Source organism: Chiloscyllium plagiosum, chromosome 3, assembly GCF_004010195.1.
Source record: "Chiloscyllium plagiosum isolate BGI_BamShark_2017 chromosome 3, ASM401019v2, whole genome shotgun sequence".
In the NCBI taxonomy this organism is placed as follows: Eukaryota; Metazoa; Chordata; class Chondrichthyes; order Orectolobiformes; family Hemiscylliidae; genus Chiloscyllium; species Chiloscyllium plagiosum.
Genome location: NC_057712.1, coordinates 28,952,326 through 28,972,681, shown reverse-complemented (window position 1 = coordinate 28,972,681; position 20,356 = coordinate 28,952,326). Strand labels below are relative to the sequence as shown.

The 20,356-nt window shown below is 38.7% G+C and overlaps 2 protein-coding genes across 5 annotated transcripts in view; one reads left to right on the top strand and one right to left on the bottom strand.

Moving 5' to 3' along the window:
* mcph1 (microcephalin 1) overlaps positions 1–20,356 on the top strand; it is a 323,112-nt gene that overhangs the window by 143,360 nt on the left and 159,396 nt on the right. Inside the window, exon 14 of one of the 3 annotated variants that reach the window (XM_043679280.1) lies at positions 10,729–11,502. The exons of the other annotated variants lie outside the window; for them this stretch is intronic. Within the exon in view, the coding sequence (XP_043535215.1) occupies positions 10,729–10,776 (48 nt within the window). The 3' untranslated portion in view covers positions 10,777–11,502. Of the gene's footprint in view, positions 1–10,728; positions 11,503–20,356 lie in introns of those variants that run through there. 3 annotated transcript variants of the gene reach the window in all.
* Positions 11,668–20,356, bottom strand: part of LOC122541993 (angiopoietin-2-like) — an 85,781-nt gene continuing 77,092 nt past the window's right edge. For both annotated transcript variants that reach the window (XM_043679289.1, XM_043679296.1), the window contains exons 8-9: positions 17,387–17,517; positions 11,668–13,211 (exon numbers count right to left, since the gene is read on the bottom strand). In XM_043679289.1, coding sequence (XP_043535224.1) covers positions 13,051–13,211; positions 17,387–17,517 — 292 coding nt within the window. In that variant the 3' untranslated portion in view covers positions 11,668–13,050. The remainder of the gene's footprint in view (positions 13,212–17,386; positions 17,518–20,356) is intronic.

Sequence of the window (20,356 nt, the reverse complement as noted above, 5' to 3'; positions counted from 1 at the left end):
TGTGGCCTTGTTAGTTAAGGATAGTATAACGGTGGCTGAAAGAATTTTTGACAAGGACTTATCTACTGAAGTAGTATGGGCTGAGGTTAGACACAGGAGTGGAGAGGTCACACTGCTTGGATTTTCTTTTGGAGGCCTCCGCAGAGTTCAGGCAAGTGGAGGAGAGGATTGGCAAAATGATTTTGGATAGAAGTGAAAGGAACAGGGTGGTCATTATGGGGGACTTTAACTTCCCCCAACATTGACTGGGAATGCTATAACTCTAATACAACGGATGGATCAGTTTTTGTCCAATGTGTACAGGAGGATTTTCTGTCACAGTATGTCAAAGGGCTGACAAAAGGAGAGGCTATACTGGATTTGGTGCTTGATAATGAACCAGGCCAGGTGTTTGATTTAGTTGTAGGTGAGCACTTTGGAGAGAGTGACCATAATTCCGTTACGTTTAGTTTAGCAATGGAAAGGGATAGGTACGTGCCACAGGTCAAGAGTTATCAATGGGGCAAAGGCAATTATGATGCGATTAGGCAAGAATTAGGATGCATAATGCTGGGGATGGGGACAGTGGAAATGTGGAGCTGGTTTAAGGAACAGATATTGTGTGTCCTTGATCAGTATGTCCCTGTCAGGCAAGGAGGAAGTGATAAGGTAAGGGAACCGTGCTTTACTATAGAAGTGGCACCCCTTGTTAAATGGAAGTAGGAGGCTTATGTGTTGATGAGACAAGATGGTTCAGATGAGACGATGGAGAGTCACAGATTAGCTGGGAAGGATTTAAAGAGAGAGTTAAGAAGAGCAAAGAGAGGACCTAAGAGGCAACGTTTTCACACAGTTTGTGGTATGTATATGGAATGAGCTGCCAGAGGATGTGGTGGAGACTGGTACAATTGCAACATTTAAGAGGCATTTGATGGGTATATGAATAGGAAGGGTTTGGAGGGATATGGGCCGAGTGCCAGCAGGTGGGACTAGATTGGGTTGGGATATCTGGTCGGCATGGACGGGTTGGACCGAAGGGTCTGTTTCCATGCTGCACACCTCTATGATTCTATGACATGAGCAGCTTTTAGCAGGTGGAATAAAAGAGAACCCTAAAACTTTCTATTGGTATGTGAGGAATAAAAGGATGACGAGGGTAGGAATAGGGCTAGTTAAAGGCAGAAGTGGGAAGTTGAGTGTGGACTCTGTGGAGATTGGAGAAGTGCTAAACGAACATTTCTCATCAGTTTTCACTTGGGAAAAGGAGAATATTGTAGAGGAGAGGAATGAGATATTAGACTAGAAAGGATCGAGGTTAGTTACGAAGAGGTATTATCAATTCTAGAAGGAGTGGAAGTAGACAAGTCCCCTAGGCCGAATGAGATTTATCTGAGGATTCTCTGGGAAGCTAGGGAGGAGATAGCGGAGCCTTTGGCTTTGATATTTGAGTCATCATTGTCTACAGGTTTAGTATCGCAGGACTGGACAATTGCAAATGTTGTGCCCTTGTTCAAAAAGGCAGTAGAGATGACCCAGGTTACTGTAAACCAGTGAGCCTTCCTTCTGTTGTAGGAAAGGTTTTGGAAAGAATTATGTGAGAGAGGATTTATAATCATCTAGCAAGCAACAATTTGATTTCAGCTAATCAACATGGTTTCGTCAAGGGCAGGTCATGTCTCACAAACCTCATGTTTGTGACCAAGCATGTAGATGAGGGTAGGACAGTTGACGTCGTGTACATGGACTTCAGTAAAGCCTTTGATAAGGTTCCACATGGTAGGATGTTGGAAAAAATGCAGAGGCATGGGATTGAGGGTGATTTAGCAGTTTGGATTAGAAACTGGCTTTCTGAAAGAAGGCAGCGAGTAGTGGTTGATGGAAAATGTTCAGCCTGGAGTCCGGTTACTAGTAGTGTGCCGCAAGGATCTGTTTTGGGACCATTGTTGTTTGTCATTTTTATAAATGACTTAGACGCAGGCATAGCTGGATGGGTTAGTAAGTTTTCAGATGACATTAAAGTCGGTGGACTAGTGGACAGTGTGGAAGAATATTGCAGGGGGACTTGGATAGACTGCAGAATCGGGCTGAGAGGTGGCAAATGGAGTTGAATGCAGCTAAATGTGAAGTGATTCACTTTGGGAAGAATAATAGGAAGGCAGAGTACTGAGTCAATGGAAAGATTCTTGGAAGTGTGGATGTGCAGAGGGATCTTGGAGTCTATATACATACATCCCTGAAAGTTGTCACCCAGATTGATAGTGCTGTTAAGGAGGCATATGGTGTGCTAGGTTTATTGGTAGAGGGATTGGGTTCCAGAGCCGCAATGTCATACTGCAACTATACAAAACGCTGGTGTGACCACACTTGAAATATTGTGTACGGTTCTGGTTGCCCCCATTACAGGAAGGATGTGGCAGCATTGGAAAAGGTGCAGAGGAGATTTACCAGGATGTTGCCTGGTCTTGAGGGAAGGTCTTATGAGGAAAGACTTGGGTGAGACTTGGGTCTGTTCTCATTGGAGAGAAGAAGGCTAAGAGGGGTTTAGATTGAGACATACAAGATGATCAGAGGGTAGACAGTGAAAGTCTTTTTCCTAGGATGATGACGTCAGCTTATACGTAGGGGCATAACTACAAATTGAGGGGTGATTGATTTAAGACAGATGTCAGGGGCAGGGACAGATGTCTTCACTCCAAGAGTGGTAAGGGTGTGGAATGCCCTACCTGCCAATGTAGTTAACTCAGCCACTTTAGGGAGATTTAAACAATCCTTGGATAGGCACATGGATGATTTTGGGATCGTGTAGGGGGACGAGCTTAGAATAGTTCACACGTCAGCGCAACATCGAGGGCCAAAGGGCCTGTTCTGTGCTGTATTGTTATGTTCTATGTTCCATTCAGCTCTTGAGGACCATACAGATCAAAACACTTAGTCATACTGATTGTTTAACTGTACATAAAAGAAATAGGTGCTTCAGATGATGGGCCATTTAATCTTTGACAAAAGTACTACTGTTTTGTGCCAAAATGAAAGCTACCAGAATTCTGCTGCAAATCACCAAACGGCAAAACAATGTTCCAGTGATATTTATGGAACAGTAATATTATTTTGTAAATAGGCACATTAAAGTTTTCTGGATTCAACATTAAGTTCAACAATTGTAACTTCAGTTCCCATTTATTTCCTCATTGTTGCTGGTTTTTGGTCATAGAGTCATAGAGATGTACAGCATGGAAACAGACCCTTCGGTCCAACTCGTCCATGCTAACCAGATATCCCAACACCAACTGTTTCCACCTGCCAGCACCTGGCCCATAACCCTCCAAACCCTTCCTATTCATATACCCATGCAGGTGCTTTTAAAATGTTGCATTTGTATTAACCTCCAGCATTTCCTCTGGCAGCCCACTCCACATACACACATCAACCTCTGCGTGAAAAAGTTGCCCGAGGTCTTTTTTATATCTTTCTCCCCTCAGGCTAAATCTATGCCCTCTGGTTCTAGACTCCTCCACCCCAGAGAAAATACCTTGTCTATTTACCCTATCCATGCCCCTCATGGTTTTATAATCCTTTATAGAGGTCACTCGTCAGCCTGCGATACTCCAGGGAAAACAGCCCTAGCCTGTATGACCTCTCCCTATAGCTCAAATCCTCCAACCCTGGCAACATCCTTGTAAATCTTTTCTGAACCCTTTCAAGTTTCACAACATCTTTCCGACAGGAAGGAGACCAGAATTGCATGCAATATTCCAGTAGTGGCCTAACCAATGTCCTGTACAGCCGCAACATGACCTCCCAACTCCTGTACTCAATACTCTGACCAATAAAGGAAAGCATACCAAATGCCGCCTTCACTATCCTATCTATCTCCTATGGACTCCACTTTCAAGGAGTTATGAACCTGCACTCCAAGGTCTCTTTGTTCAGCAACATTCCTTAGGACCCTACCATTTAAGTGTATAAGTCCTGTTAAGATTTGCTTTCCCAAAATGCAACACCTTGCACTTATCTAAAATAAACACCATCTGCCACTTCTCAGCCCATTGACCCAATCTCTATTATTTCTGTCTTATTTCTTTTGCTCTCAGTCAACAACTATTCAAGACCTATTCTTCACACCACCTCTATGAACGCATCATTTTTTCCTTGTCATATTGCCATCCCTTTTGGCAATGCACCGTGAAACCTTTTGCCATTTCATGTCTGCTCCTTGTTCTTCTCACCTTCCACTTTTTCATTTGCCAAAAACATAATACATGCCCAACTTTTCCCAGTTCTGACTTTTAAAAAAAACCTCAAAAATTGACTGTTTCTCTTCCCAGAGATACTGCCAGACCTGCTGAGCATTTCTAGCATCGGCTGTTTGTATAACAATAATGAGTCTGGAGGGGATCTGTTAGCTTAGCTTAGTTGGTTGGACAGCTGATTTGTGATGCAGAGTGATGCCAACATTATCAGTTCAATTCCCACATCACCTCTTCTCAAGTTTCCCCCTTTCCCCAAAGCATGGTGACTCAGTTTAAACCACCACCAGTTGGCCCGCTCCAATGAGACAGCAACCCAATGGTCGAGTAGGATTATAGTAACTTTACCCTTCACATCTGATGATCGATTCCCTGCAAGTTTCCATTCTTGAGGTGATAAGATTTGAGTGGAGCAATGTGTTTTGTTTTAAACTATCCATCTCTCAACTATTTGACCAAGAATTCAATCTTGTGTCTTCCAGACTTTAGTAGGATATAATGACACCTACCCCTTGTATATTTCTGATACGTAGATGATATATGTCGCCTCAAGTCCAAATATAGCAAATGTAAGGATTCCCTTACATAGAGTCAGAGAATCATACAGCATGGAAACACTCTTTGGTCCAACTCACCCATTGCTGCACTCAAAATCATCATTGAAATACAGCAGTCATGAAGTCAAGCCTTTCCTCGATGTCCTACTTGAGAAATCAGTCAGTGGGTGTCTCTTGCTGTCTGCTATAAACCTACCTTCACTGGTCAGTATACATGTTGAGATTCCTACAGTTTCACATGCTGTAAGATTGGCTTTATCGGCAGTCTTGTAATTAGGGCCCAATCTATTTGTTCACCATGCAAACATGATGCTGAAATAAGGTGCATCAGAGAAATCCTACAGGTAATGCTTACCCTGAGGGGATCATTCCTCACGATGTATCACACTAACTCACAAACAGGCCGAGAGCTGCTACTTTTCAAGGTCTGAAAAATGTCTACCTTATTATGCTGGAAAGATGATTTATCTCAAATGTTGAAGCAGTAGAAGGAGCTAGCTGTTTCATATTGCTTTTGTTCATGTGATGGTGTGTACACAACAAACCTGAATTCTGTCAAGTCAAAAAGAAGCTCTTCCTCTGTCTTAAGTGAGGAATGTGGTATATGAATTTCAGTGCCAGTATATTGCTCACTGCATAAGCCATACATTTCAAAGTCTAGCAAGTTGTATCAAATTGCATTTCCTTCTCCTGTACATGACAAGCAAATTACTAACTGCACCCCTCCCCCCAACCCATGCTTATAAAGCTCACTGTACAGTGTTGTTATGATCCCAGCTGATGTTAAAACTGGGCAAGTGAGATCCCAGACTGAAATCTGGCTTTATGGATCGTATTTTGTTTTGTTTTCAACAAGGTGATCTTCCACTAAAATGTAAACGCAGTGCTGCGGATTCAGGTTCAAAAATAAAACAAGTTTATTATGCAAAAGAAATGAAAATAAAATAGAATACATCAAATTATTTACATATAACACATGTTTAAATATTTCAAAACAAATGACAAAAATAAAATCTTATTAATCCCAACAGCATCACACCAGAGAGAATGCCCTTCTGTATCACACATTGGATTTAACTTCGCTTCAATCCCTAGTTGTGAGAATTTGATATTCTCTTTCAAAGGCCTTCATATAACTGAGCTTAAACTTTTAGCTTCAAATAACCCAAATGTTTACGAAGCACTTCTGGTCTCAAACCTTTAAGCTAAACTCCTTACCCGGAGGTAAATGCTTTCTTAACACTCCTAAACTAGCTTAATTACTCAAGAGTAACTGTTTTATGCATCCAGCTTTAGCCAAACACTTCTGAAAATGTATTCCAAACTGAAACTCAAAAAGCTTTTCCCCAAGCTATGAGTGTTTTTCCTATTTAAAAAAAACCAATCCCTGACCTTATCAGCTGAACCTAATGCACAATCATTTATTTTATTCGCAGCAGAGAAAAACTCCCAATGTAAATAAACCCCATTATTCACCAGGAAGTCTCTCTCAAATGCTGTGTTTAAAAAAAAAAGTCGCCATTGCAGAAAATAAACTTACAAGTTAATCATTGAATCACACAGCAACTCCATTTGCCAGTAATTCAAAATTCAAAAATACACCCTCCAAGTTTAGACAGACTATCTGCATACTTTAGCACTTTAATCTATTGGTATAATTCAATGGAATTATACCAATGCATTGTCCTCCATTCCAGGTTAATATATTTGTCCTGAGGTTCAGTACCCTAAAACGGAACACACCGTTCTAGATGGGCATGACCAAAGTTCTGTACATCTAAGGCATGACTTTTTCCCTCTTTATATTCCAGATATTTTAAGATAAAGGTTGTATTAATTGTTGTTTGTGCCTATGAGCTACTGTTTATAGAATTGTGTACCTGAACACCATACCTCTTTTTGCCTTCACAATTCCTCATCTTTCATCATGAAGAAAACATTCCACTTTCTTGCAACAAAAGGGAACATAAATTCAGAGCTGGTAGTGTAGTATTACTTTATTTATGAAGGAAGTATTACTTTGTAAGAGGTGCACTTGGATGGAAAAGTTCCCACTGGGCTTTTTTGAAGAGGAACAGGGAAGCTTTCAGTAGTGTAGTTATTCTTTAATCGCTGTCACTACAAAGTATTATATCATTATCATTTGTGTGACATTGCTGCTGTGTTCCCTACATGATAAATGACTATATGTCAAATATCCTTCAGTGTAAGAAATTTTGAGATGCCGTGAGATTATGAAAGGAGCTAAAAGAAGCAGAAATTCCTTGGAAAGAAAAAAAAACACATGATTAAAGAAATTGTATTTATATAATGTACTTCAATTCTCCAGGATATCCCAAAATGCTGTAGATGCAATAATTTTACATTTGAAGAATTATCACTGCTGTTTCTTTATAGGCGAATCCAACAGCTGACTTGCATATAACAAGACTGCTCAAACAGTAAATTAGATGGATAACTAGTTAATTTGTTCATTTAGTAATTTTGTTTGAAGAACGCATGTTAAGCAGGTCACCGGCATTTCCATTTGACTTAACAGCTTACTAGATCATAGAGCTCTGATAATGCAGCGCTCCCTTGGTATTCTACGGGAGTTTCAACCTAGATTATACAATCAAATTGTGAAGTTGGTGTTGAATCGAAAGAATAATCCAGAAGCACAAGAATTGCCACGTTTCCTGCTGATTGAGAAAGATTCATATAGTTTTTAATTTGGCTCAATCTTATAAATCTCCCTCATTTCCTCATTAGCTAGCATGATTTTGTTAGCTTACATGGTCTGAATTATATCTGAGCACTGAGGCAGAAATTAGTGTAGTCTCTTTCATACAGTGGAATAAGGGAAATATGAATTGGTTGTTAAGAGATAGGAGAAAATGAGAACTGCAGATGCTGGGGATCAGAGTTGACAGTGGGTGCTGGAAAAGCACAGCAGGTCAGGCAGCATCCGAGGAACAGGGCTCCTCATGAAGGGCTCTTGCCCAAAAAGTCAATTCTCCTGCTCCTCAGTTGCTGCCTGACCTGTTAAGATGCAGGGTTTGTTTAAAGTGGTTCCTAATGAAAATGCATATCATGTTGTTTTATGTGAGTAATTACTTTCAAAAATAAGGAGGACTGTGCTGGTTATTTTTGATTTCCATATATTAAAATGAAATCATCTATTATCCCCACTATTGCGAACTAAAAAGGGCTATGAGTTAAGATTGCTGTAGACATTGGCATGCAATTTAGCCTTTTGAGCCTTGAGAAAAATAGCTCCAAACGCATATTTCAAATTAATGAGTGTATAACAAGTCCTGGCTGAAAAGTAAGTTGACTTATATCCCAAGTATATTCAAAAAAGTGATCTTTGAGGCCATAAAAAGGAGTGGAACAATATGCCACAATCTCTGTTACTACCTTCTTACATGATGTATTTTTTACGTTCAACTCAAATATTAACTGTGTAACAAATGACTTTCCACACTGTTCTACTCTGACTAAGTGTTTTGCTGGTTAGTTTTTGTCATTGCAAAAGTGATACTGCTGAGCCATAAGATTATTTATTTTCGTATCTGCCTTTCCGCTTATGGAGTTGCATCAGAGTCATAGAGATGTACAGCTTCAGTCCAACCTGTCCATGCCAACCAGATATCCTAACCCAATCTAGTCCCACCTGCCAGCACCCGGCCCATATCCCCCCAAACCCCTCCTATTCATATACCCATCCAAATGCCTTTTAAATGTTGCAATTGTACCATCCACCACCACTTCACCTGGCAGCTCATTCCATACATGAACCACCCTCTGCGTGAAAAACTTGCCCCTAAGGTCTCTTTTATATCTTTCCCCTCTCACCCTAAACCAATGCCCTCTGGTTCTGGACTCCCCCACTCCAGGGAACATACTTTGTCTATTTATCCTATCCATGCCCCTCATAATTTTGTAAACCTCTATAAGGTCACCCCTCAGCCTCCGACGCTCCAGGGAAAACAGCCCCAGCCTGTTCAGCCTCTCCCAATAGCTCAAAACCTCCAACCCTGGCAACATCCTTGTAAATCTTTTCTGAACCCTTTCAAGTTTCACAATATTTTTCCGATAGGAAGGAGACCAGAATTACATGCAATATTCCTACAGTGACCTAACCAATGTCCTGTACAACCGCAACATGACCTCCCAACTCCTGTACTCAATACTCTGACCGATAAAGGAAAGCATACCAAACGCCTCCTTTACTATCCTATCTACCTGCAACTCCACTTTCAAGGAGCTATGAACCTGCACTCCAAGGTCTCTTTGTTCAGCAACACTCCCTAGGACCTTACCATTACATGTATAAGTCCTGCTAAGATTTGCTTTCTCAAAATGCAGCACCTCGCATTTATCTGAATTAAACTCCATCTGCCACTTCTCAGCCCATTGGCCCATTTGGTCAAGATCCTGTTGTAATCTGAGGTAACCTCCTTCGCTATCCAATTTTGGTGTCATCTGCAAACTTACTAACTGTACCTGTGATGCTCACATCCAAATCATTTATATAAATGACGAAAAGTAGTGATCTAGCACCGATGGCAATTCCATCTGATATATTAATGTTCCTATATGCAAAAAGATCAAAATTGTTCAATGAACCCAGTGTGATAAGATTTCTTCATGGTTTTCTCATGTAACTGCCAAAAATTCTGTACATTAGGAAAAGTCTGATTGAATGTGATTCGGGTATTATCTGCTTTATTGGTTCTTAATACTGTGTTTGTAAAAGTTAATTTTCTTCGGGGTTAAATGTTCAGCAGGACAATTACAAGTTATTTTTCTTAATGTAATCTATTTTTCTAATCAACGTGTTCAGAGATATGATAACACACCTCTGCTGCAGGTGGGGCCTTAAACACAGGCCTCCTGGTCCAGGTGTAGAGACTTTCCCTCTACACCACAAGAGGGCCCTTAAATCCTCAGGTGTCCTTTGAAAGATTCTGCCTCATTAGACATTAACAGATCTCTGGTTAGATTAAAGTTAGGTGATTTAAAGTTAGGTATTGGCACCACTATGATTTGACCAGGGACTCCTGTTTACTAACAGGCACTTTAACCAACTAAGCTTATCATCCAAATTTTGGTTGTATCTGGGTAGACTGATCATCTACCAGCAGTCTCTATCACAACGGACAAATTATTTGACAAATTAATGGGACTGAAGACAGACAGGTAACCAGGTCTGTACTCAAGAGTTTAAAAGAAGTGGCTTAAGACATAGTGAGGGTATTGGTCAAAATATTCCAGAACTCATTGGATTCTGGATGGGTTTGAGCAGACTGGAAAACCACTCATGAGGCACCCCTCCCAAGAAGGGAAGAAGACAGTACCCAAAACTATAAACCAGTTAGCCTAACATCGATCATTGGGAAAATGTTAGAGTCAATAATTACAGAAGAAAAGGCAAGCCATTTAGAAAAGCTTAATGCGGTCAGTGTCAACTTGATTTTGTGAAAGGAAAACCATCTCTGATAAATTTACGAGAGTTTTTCCAAGATATAATGAGCAGAATTGATAAAGGGGAATAGGTGGATTTGGATTTCCAGATGGTATTTGATAAGATGCCATATATATGTTTGCAAAAGGTAGGAGCTCACAGTATTGAGAATAATGTATCGCATGGATTTGAGTTTGGTTAACACACAGAAGACAGAATCAGGAGAAATGGGTACTTTTCAGATTGGTAGGAGTTAACTCAGAGCCAGAAGGATCAGTCCTTAAGACCTCAATTATTTACTGCCTACGTTATTTACATGGAGAACGGAGCAGTGTGTAACATATACAAATTGGCTACTGATACAAAAATAGGTGGAAGAGCATGTTTTGGTGAAGGCATGAGGAATCTACAGTGGGATAGTTCGAGGAACCATTGTTTCAGAATAAGAGAGCACTAATTGAAATTGAGATGCAAAGAAGTTATTTTTTTCCCCCAGAGGGGTGTGAATTTCTGGAATTATTTACCCAGAAGTTGTGGAGGCTAAATCAAGAAGCATTTGAAGAGATGGAGACAAATTCTTGAAATATTGGGGAGTTGAAAGCTGTGATGAGTTGGCAGAAAATGGATGACACCTGAAGCAGAGCAACAATGATCTTGTTGAATGATCGGACCAACCTTGAGGGGTTGAATGGCCAAATCAAATTATTTGCTCTTGTATTCATCTTGACTTATATTGTACCAAACATTATTTAATAATGTGATGTGAATTAAGCAGAATTAATGACACAGCATACTCATAAAATGTTTTAATTCAAAGTATTCAGTCATCATCTTTTAAGAGGAACAAACTGTATGAGCAACTGTATGAAGTATTGTTGAGAGCAATAGGAAGCTCAGAGAAAGCGAATTGTACAAATGTCATGTTATACTTTTAAAATGTTTTTAAAAAACCTTATGTTGTGTTTTTTTTTCTCTTCAAGCAGATCTACGTCTTGCTTTCATTTGTCAAAGCTTGGCTTTAATTTTAAGATTGTGGTCCCCTTGTTCTGGTTTGATCAGTCTGAGATCTATTTGACAAGTGCTGATTTTTATGAGGCACATGAAATTTCAAATATCTCATTCACAACTACTGGAGATTTAAATTAATTCTGTTGACCCATGGGTTTCTGTGGTCCTTTAGTTGCTTGCAGTTACAATTTTATTATACAGTCCCTGCATGAGCATTGAGAATCAGTAAATTTCACACATTGGTGGTTGTCCAACTGTATCATGTTTCGCATACTGAGGCATGTGCATGTTTTTTCCTGAAAGATTCCTTTGAATATCTTACTTAAGAAATTATATTCTCTTATTGAAGCAAAACACAACATAGTACTTATGTTTATATGTATTTTTAAGGAAATAATAATTTGATGAACTAAACTCCAGAATTATTTTGATTAAACAATGAAGAGGAGTGTAACTAGGAGCATAAATAGGTCATATGGTCCCTCAAGCATGTTACACCATTACATAAGAACGTGGATGATTTGATCTTGGCAACTTTCTGGATTCTCCCCATTATCTCTGATTTCCATGTAGTTAAATAACTATCTCTCTGGACAAGACTCAAAAAGCAATGATCAAAATTATCGTCCATAGTTATTATGGAAGGTTTCTTCAATGATATCTGAAGAACAAGTATTTGCTACTAAGTTGGTTTTGTCATAGGATACTGTTCAATCATGGAAGTCAATATGATAAATTCACAGCTTCCCAAACTGATAGGAACATTTATGATTTTGAAGTCCCTAATCACTCAGAAGTATTTTTACTAATTTGGGAGTCTCTTCATTCAACACCCATAAAAGAAGTTAATCAGAAAAATGTTCTTTAATTAAGTTCAGATATCACCTAAAAATCTTCACATCCTAACCATTCAATCTGTCTCTAACCTGGCACTGTTTAGAAGTACAACAATTTCTTGTGTTTCATTGATCTCTGCTCTTTTCAAATTAAAGAACTCAGAATGTAATGCATAACAAGTTATTAAATACATCAGTTAACCAGTTAAAATTGCACTGCAAAGGGACAGCATCATTAATTTTTCTTTTCTAATGGATGACAATATAAAATTGTATGTGGAATTAAAGTTTCTGGAACAAATCAGGAACATATGCTTCTGTTGGATAATGTAAAAAAAAATTCAAAAGAAATTAATTTGGTGCAATATACTTTGGCCTGTGAGGGGGAAAAGTTTGCAAATTTCAAACAAAAGCTCACTGAGCAAGATAATTACTTTGAAATAAAAGATACCTTAAATCTTAAAAAATATGGTTCTTTTAATTGTATTTTTGATCTTTCATAATTCCAGTTTTTGTTGATTTGAGATCTTTTTTTCTTTGAAGAATAATAGAAACCTGTTGAAATGTAAGTGTGGTCATGATGTTCAAGTATTCATTACTCATTAATATACCATCTGAACTGTAAAGTAATTAATTTCCTACATGACTACATTTAGTAGTGTCACCAAGAAGCGAATCAACCTCTCTTGCAGGGGTTCAATTTCGGTTTATATTTTAGTTTATCTCTGTTTACTTGATGCTTCTTCATAAAAAGGAATTGACTACAATAAAATATATATGCAAGGCCATTCACAGGCAAGTTTGCCTTCCTTTGTTCATTGGGACCTGGTTTCTTGACTTTCAAACAATGTAAAATATTAATGCATGGTGTACATATTAGTTGACATTTTAAATATAGTAGGAATTATGTTTTTACAGACTTCCTGAAAGAAATATCTTTATACAACTGACAAAAATATGTACAAGAATTATAATCAGAAATCTGCAGGTCTGATCATCATAGTTGTAGCTTTGAGAGAGTATCCTGACCCTTTCCAGTAGTACCATTTGATTCCATTGAATCTATTTGTATTCTGACCCGCTGAGTAGTATAATCCATTCAGGTTAGATGGGCCACAAGCATCAAACCACCATCCTGTGAAGGGGAAGAAAACACAATGCAAAACATCAAATGGAAGTTGGCTACAGAAGCTGCAACAGACACACTCTTGTCTGTGGCACACAGATTAAGACTACCTTGGAGATCACAAATTAAGGTTAAATCTTATAAATGATTATCAAGAACTTCTTCTCAGCTGAATACTTTTCCTTCTGGCTATTCTTACTGAAGATTGAATCATTGGCTATATGCATTCAGATCAAGGGATTGGATTACAGCAAAACAACCATGGTTCAGCTAAAAATACACTAACCAGCTATTTCACAGTTAAGAAAATGCATTACACAAAACATTTATCTTACAACATATTTAGCAAGATAGAAATGAGATCAATAACACTGACAGTACAGTGATTCAGCGATTAGCATTGCTGCTGCATAGTGCCAGAGACCCAGGTTTGATTCCACTCTCAGGCAAGTGTCTGGGTGAAGTTTGTACATTCTCCTTGTGTCTGCCTGGGTTTCCTCCAGGTGCTCCAGTGTCCTCCCACAATCCAAAGATGTGCAGGGTAAGTGGATTGGCCATACTAAATTGTCCGTAGTGTCCTAGAATGTGCAAGCTAAGTGGGTTAACCATGGAAAATGCAGTTACAGGGATGAAGTGCGTCTGGATGGGGTGCTCTACAGATGGCTGGTGTGGACTCAATGGGCCAAATGGTCTGCTTCTACACTGCATAGGGTTTCTATGATTCTATGAACTAACCAAATTAAATATATTAAGATAAGTAGCAACCAAATGTAGCTTTTAGAATGTTGAGAGATGGGATTTTTATTTGTGAGGCCAAGACAGATAACTGTATAGTTGTAATGATGGAGAGTAAGGAGTTAAAACAGTTAAAGCTGTTGTAGAGCTGCAGGAGGTTGCCAAGTTAGGGAAGGACAAGGCCATAAAGAAATCTCAGCATGAGGATGAGAATTTTAAGCTGGATTGTCTTGGAGACCATGCTACAATTTAGGTCAATCCATAAGGATTGAGTGCAAAACATTAGGAAATAAGATTTGGATAACGCGTAGAGCATTGTATTGGTTCAGTCTTGAATGACACAGGCATGGCTAACAGCAACAGTTGGCTGAAGTAGTTTGAAGGCAAGCAATGTTCCAATAGTGGATTCAGATGATCTTTGTGATCGAGACTCTCCAAGGTCACAAGATCTGCCTAGAATCAAGCAGGATGCTAAGGTTCTGAACAATCTAGTTCATTGTCAGACAGTGGCAGGGTAATTAAACTGTTGGCAAGGTACGACAGACCAAAAATGATGCCTTCAATCATCACACTGTTTGCCTGAAAGAAATTACCAAGGTGAGATTTTGGGACAAGCATTCTTCTAACAGAGGTGGTGAAAAGGTAGACCTTTGTATGAACTATAGAAGCTGACCCAACCCAGATGAGGTTGCCAGGTGCATCGTGGCTAATGAAATGCCACAGTAAAGTTGCTATATAAATGCAAGTTAATATTAATTGTTGACATGGTAAAATGACACCATAAAGGACTTCATTTATGTGGAGAGACTATGGATGCTGACATTGTTCTTCTTAAACTAGGAAAATTTAATCAAAGATTAAATGGAGGTGTTCACAATTCCAAAGGATTTAGACAAAACGCATAAAGAGTAACTGTTTCTCATGGTAGGGGGTATCAATAATCTGCAGAAGAACCAGAGGTGAAATTAACCATTCTATTTATAATTAAGTGATTTTATTATCTGGGTTAAAAGGATGGAAACAAATGAATGGTAAGTTTCAAAATGAAATTGAATATATTTTGTAAAGGAATGGGGAAGTAGTGGGATCATTTGGATAGTGCTTTTGAACAGTTGGCTCAGGCATATTTGGTCAAATGACCTCTTGGGAAAGAATTCCATGTTGATGTGATGGGGAACAAAATGTAATTGTCCTTATTTTGATATTGATGATCACCATTTTTTGACTTTGCATATGATGAATACCAACATGGTAGTGTCATGGACAGCTGCCCAGCTCCATACTTTGTATTTACAAACCATGTCACAAGATATAGAGAGCATGCAGGAGAGCGGGGAAGCATGACAGAAATATGATAGCAAAAAAATCACACAAAATAGGTTATGTGAAAATGGAGAGTTTACTTCGAATCTGGTTGCAGATTCTCCCTCCCACTCATAAACAACTCCTGCTGATAAACAAGTTAGATCTTTCTAATGTTGCAGCTTTAAGAACCCACTGTACATTTGCACTTAAGCGATTCTCCCAGTGCTGATTCTCTTTCCATATATCGATTCCCAAGGAATAAATTTTAAAAGTCTCTAGCACTATGTGCAATGCATCAGTGCTTCAAATCTGATACCAATGTTACTTCTGCTTCTGTTTTCCACCTTCACCTCAGCCTAACATTCTATAAAGGTGATACCAGACTGATAACAGAACTCAGGATATTGAAACATTGCGGTAGTGGTGGTTTAGTATCTCCACTCATACATTAACTCTGCAACACTGAAATCACAGCCCACAACCTATTCAAGAGAAGGAGTTTCTGTGGAAAATTGGATAAGGCCAATTTTACTGGTAGTGACAAGGTACTGGTTTGTACAATTTATGTATATTTTATATTTTAATTGTCCATACTTATAATATTAAACTTAACATACTTGTAAATTTGCTATATTTTACTGTGCAGTAATGCACAGAAAACTGACTAAATGATGGAAGCCAATGTCAAAATATTTCCTTGCAAAAAGATTTTGAAAACTAGAGAACTATACACATTATCTATGTTTCGTGACTGCAACAACCTTTTGAAGTTTGCATGACAATGGCAAACAAATTCTATTTTGTTTCTATGACATTTAACAATAATAGAATCAGGCGTTCCCCGCCTTTACTCTGAAGGAAATGTAGTTGAATTGGCACATTATGATTATGGCAATTTATAGTAAATAATGGCACATGGAGATGCCCCTTTCATTCCTATAAATGGAGGCCTAATATGAATTTGTTTATTAAAATATATAATTTCCTATTTGGAATGCAATGTTTGGACTGTTAGCTCCAATTGCAATACTTTTACATGAAGTTTGGAATGAGGTTGTAGATTTTAGTTTTGGTTTAATTGGGTAGAATATAGTAAATGAGGGAAACAACGTATTTTTAAACTAAAGACACTCGAATGTAACAACACGGAGATTTGGCTAGCTAACTGCAGTGGGGAATGGCAAATTGCAGCTATGTTTGAGAAAATTTGTTTTAATCTTGTTTCTAATAATTCTCCAAAAGGGAGAATATATTTTTAAATAACAGAATTGTTTCAATAAACATAGTGCTTGGCAATACATATCAGATCTAGCAACATAATGGAGAGCGAAACATCATAATGTTTCAAGTTGTTACCTTTCATCAAAACTGAAATTCTGTAATATCCTGTGTTTTTCCTTCAACCCTTTGGAGAAGGTTGTGGGCAGATGTTGCACTTGTGCAATTGTGATATTGACAATGGGACATGCTGGACTGTGTGCATGAAGGTGACTCATTGGGCATGTTTGGATTCATTTAATCTGAGATGTTTCATGTGCAAGGCAGTCAATTGTATGAATAACTAAAACTACACCAAATATTTATTTGCTTATGGCACAGCATAACAGTGCAACAGAAACTCCAAGCTGCAAATCTGTATTTGTGTAGAGTTTCCCCAATGCCTGAATCTATAAAACCTGTGTGCCAAACTGCAAACATAAGTACTTAATATTAATTCAGACTGTCACTTCAAATTACCGAACAAGCACAAAGTCTAGCTAACAGCTTTGGGACGCTGACATTCAAAATTCACTTGGCAACTGATACACCAATGCTAAAGTTACTGATTGTGGTTTTCATGGGAAAATAACTAGAAATGTGGAATTCAGACCCCAAAACACTGAAAGCACACTGGAAAAATCCTAGCATCCTATGCAATAAAAACATAATTTGACCATAGTCACCATAAATCTGCATAATCATAAGCAGATGGAATTCTGGAATGTGATCCTAAAAAGTCAGGTAAAATACCCAGAATCTTAAGAAAATAGAAAGTAACCATAAGAAATTAGTGGTTTATGCTTCTGCCCACATACTTTAACAATCTTGTGTGTTTTCCAAGGATAAATGCATGTCTCTTTAAAACGTGTCATTTTCTGTCTTACCTCCTGATGCCATTTGTGCACATTTGCAAAGGCATTTGTCATTGTCTGAATCTTTTGTGCTAAAATAATTCCCAAGATGGCTGAGGCTGCTTATCCTGCCAGCTGTCCCACTGTAGCCTTTAAGATGAATTCTGTAGAAGGAAAAGATCAGGATGGAAAGTGTTACTTTTATCCATTAACTTACTATATCTGTTTGTAAAAGAACACTTTAATTCAGGTTGTTTAAGGAAAAGTTGTTAAATGGCATTTTTCAAAATGAACCCTGCCAGATTCTAGGTGTCAGCATAAATTTTATACTCTAATTTATAGGGTTAATTGTATAGCAACACTTTAATTTTAAACCATGGTGAAAACAGATTCCTTAACACTCATTTTGGTAATTAGGAGTATGGACATGTTCCTTCCTTAGGGTCAGTTTTATGTAGTAGGACTGAACATGGAAATCAATAAAGCTCTTTTGAAGATAGTGAGATGGGAAAAATGTAAGGACTGTTCTTCGTAGTCATCTGTACATAAGAAATAAGGGCAGGATCAGGCTATTCAGCTCCTTGAACTTGCTCTACCATTCGATACAAGTGTGACTGACTGACTGACTGTGGCTTTAACTTCACTTTCCTATCTGTTCTTCTCCCCACCCAATTGACTTCTTTTGTCAATCAAAAATTTGTCCAATAAAAAGAGTACTGTAGATGCTGGAGATCTGAAATAAAGTTAGATCATGTCGGAGAAACTCCACAGGACTCACAAAAGAGTTGACATTTCAAGTCCAATGATGCTTCTTTGGAAACATCTTAAAGCAGTGTCATATTGGATACACAATATTAACTTTCTTGCATCAGTGATGTTGCTTGACCTGCTAAGCAATGGTCCCTCTAAGCTGTGTAGCTCAGAGGTCCTGTGCATCTTGATCAGCATGCGAATGCATTGACTTCTGCATGCAGGAGTCGCTGCTTGCATGGACCTCAAAGGTCTGTGCACTGAAAATAAAAGTTACAAGTTGCGTAGCTGCTGAGTTTCTCCACTTTTTTTAGATGTTAAAACCTGTCTAACTCATCTTTGACTTTATTCTATCACCAATTTTCCAGTGCTTTATCTAGAAGAATATTCTAAAGTCTGACCAACCTCAGAAGAAATTCCCCGTCCTCCCAAATTTTAATGGGGCTCCGCTTATTTCAAAACTGTCCTCGTTTTAGACAGCCCCACGCGATAAAGCTTCCTTTCAGTATCCGTCCAGTTAAATCCCCTCAGACTCCTATGTTTCTAAATAATAGGCCCAACCTCCTCAATTCTTCCTCATAATCACCCCCTTCATCCCAGGAATCAGCTTCATGAATCTTCTGGGAAATGTTTTCATAAGTTCGTAAGATACAAGAGCAGAATTAGGCCATTCAGCCTATCGAGTCTGCTCCACCATTCAATCGTGGCTGATATGTTCCTCACCCCATTTTCCTGCCTTCTCCCATACCCCTTCAACCCATTGCCAATTAAAAGTCTGTCTAGCTCCTCCTTAAATTTACTCACTGTCCCAGCATCCACTGCATTTCGAGTAGCAAATTCCACAAATTCACAACCCTTGGGAGAAGTAGTTTCTTTTTAACTTTATTTTAAATTTGGAATCCCTTATCCTAAGACTATGACTTCTCATCCAAGAATGTCCCACAAGAGGAAGCATCTGCTCCCTGTCTATTTTATCCACACCTTTTATCATCTTGAATACCTCCATTTAATTTCTCCTCAATTTTCTAAATTCCAGAGAGTATAAGCCTAAACTGTTCAATCTCTCTTCATACAACAAACCCCTCATCTCTGGGATCAAATAGTGAATTACCTCTAATGCCACTTTCCTCAAGGAAGGGGATCCAAACTGTGCACAATACTCCAAGTGCAGTCTCACCAATGCCTTGTATACGTGCAGCAATACTTTCAATACAAGTATATCTCCTATTAAGTAAAGATAAAAATGAGGAAGACAACCAAAACTGCACGCAACTATACTCTGCGTATCATCTCAGTAAGTCCTGTGCAGTTGTAGAAACATTTGTGTTCGTATATTCTTTGCCTTACAGTAACCAATAGTTGACCCGTCTTCCTAATCATTTGCTGTACCTGTGTGCTAACTTTTGTGATTCACATACAATGATATCCAGAGCATTCTCTACTCTCTCTTCTGGAGAATCTCTCCATTTAACTAATATTCTTGCGATCTATTCTTCCCACTGAAGTGGACAACCTCACACTTAACCCAAGTAAATTACCCCTACTATTTTTTTGCTTGACCACTTAAGCTGTCCATGTTTTTTGTACTTTGATCTCTGCCTCTGACAAAGTTCAAATGGAGCTCAATATAAGGTCTTATTTCTTGATTACAGCCATCTGGACTCAACATTGCGTTCAACAATTTCAGATCATGATCTCAAAGAACATTACATCGCAGTACAGGCCCTTCGGCCCTCGATGTTGCGCCGACCTGTCATACCAATCTGAAGCCCATCTAACCTACATTATTCCATGTACGTCCATATGTTTGTTCAATGTCGACTTAAATTTACTTAAAGTTGGCGAATCTACTACCATTGCAGGCAAAGCATTCCATACCCTTACTACTCTCTGAGTAAAGAAACTACCTCTGACATTTGTCCTATATCTATCACCCTTAATTTAATGCTATGCCCCCTCGTGCTCACCGTCACCATGCTTGGAAAAAGGCTCTCCCTGTCTACCCTATCTAACCCTCTGATTATCTTATATGTCTCTATTAAGTCACCTCTCAACCTTCTTCTCTCTAACGAAAATAGCCTCAAGTCCCTCAGCCTTTCCTCGTAAGACATTCCCTCCATACCAGGCAACATCCTAGTAAATCTCCTCTGCACCCTTTCCAAAGCTTCCACATCCTTCTTATAATGCGGTGACCAGAACTGTACACAATACTCCAAATGCGGTCGCACTTGAATTTTGTACAGCTGTAGCACA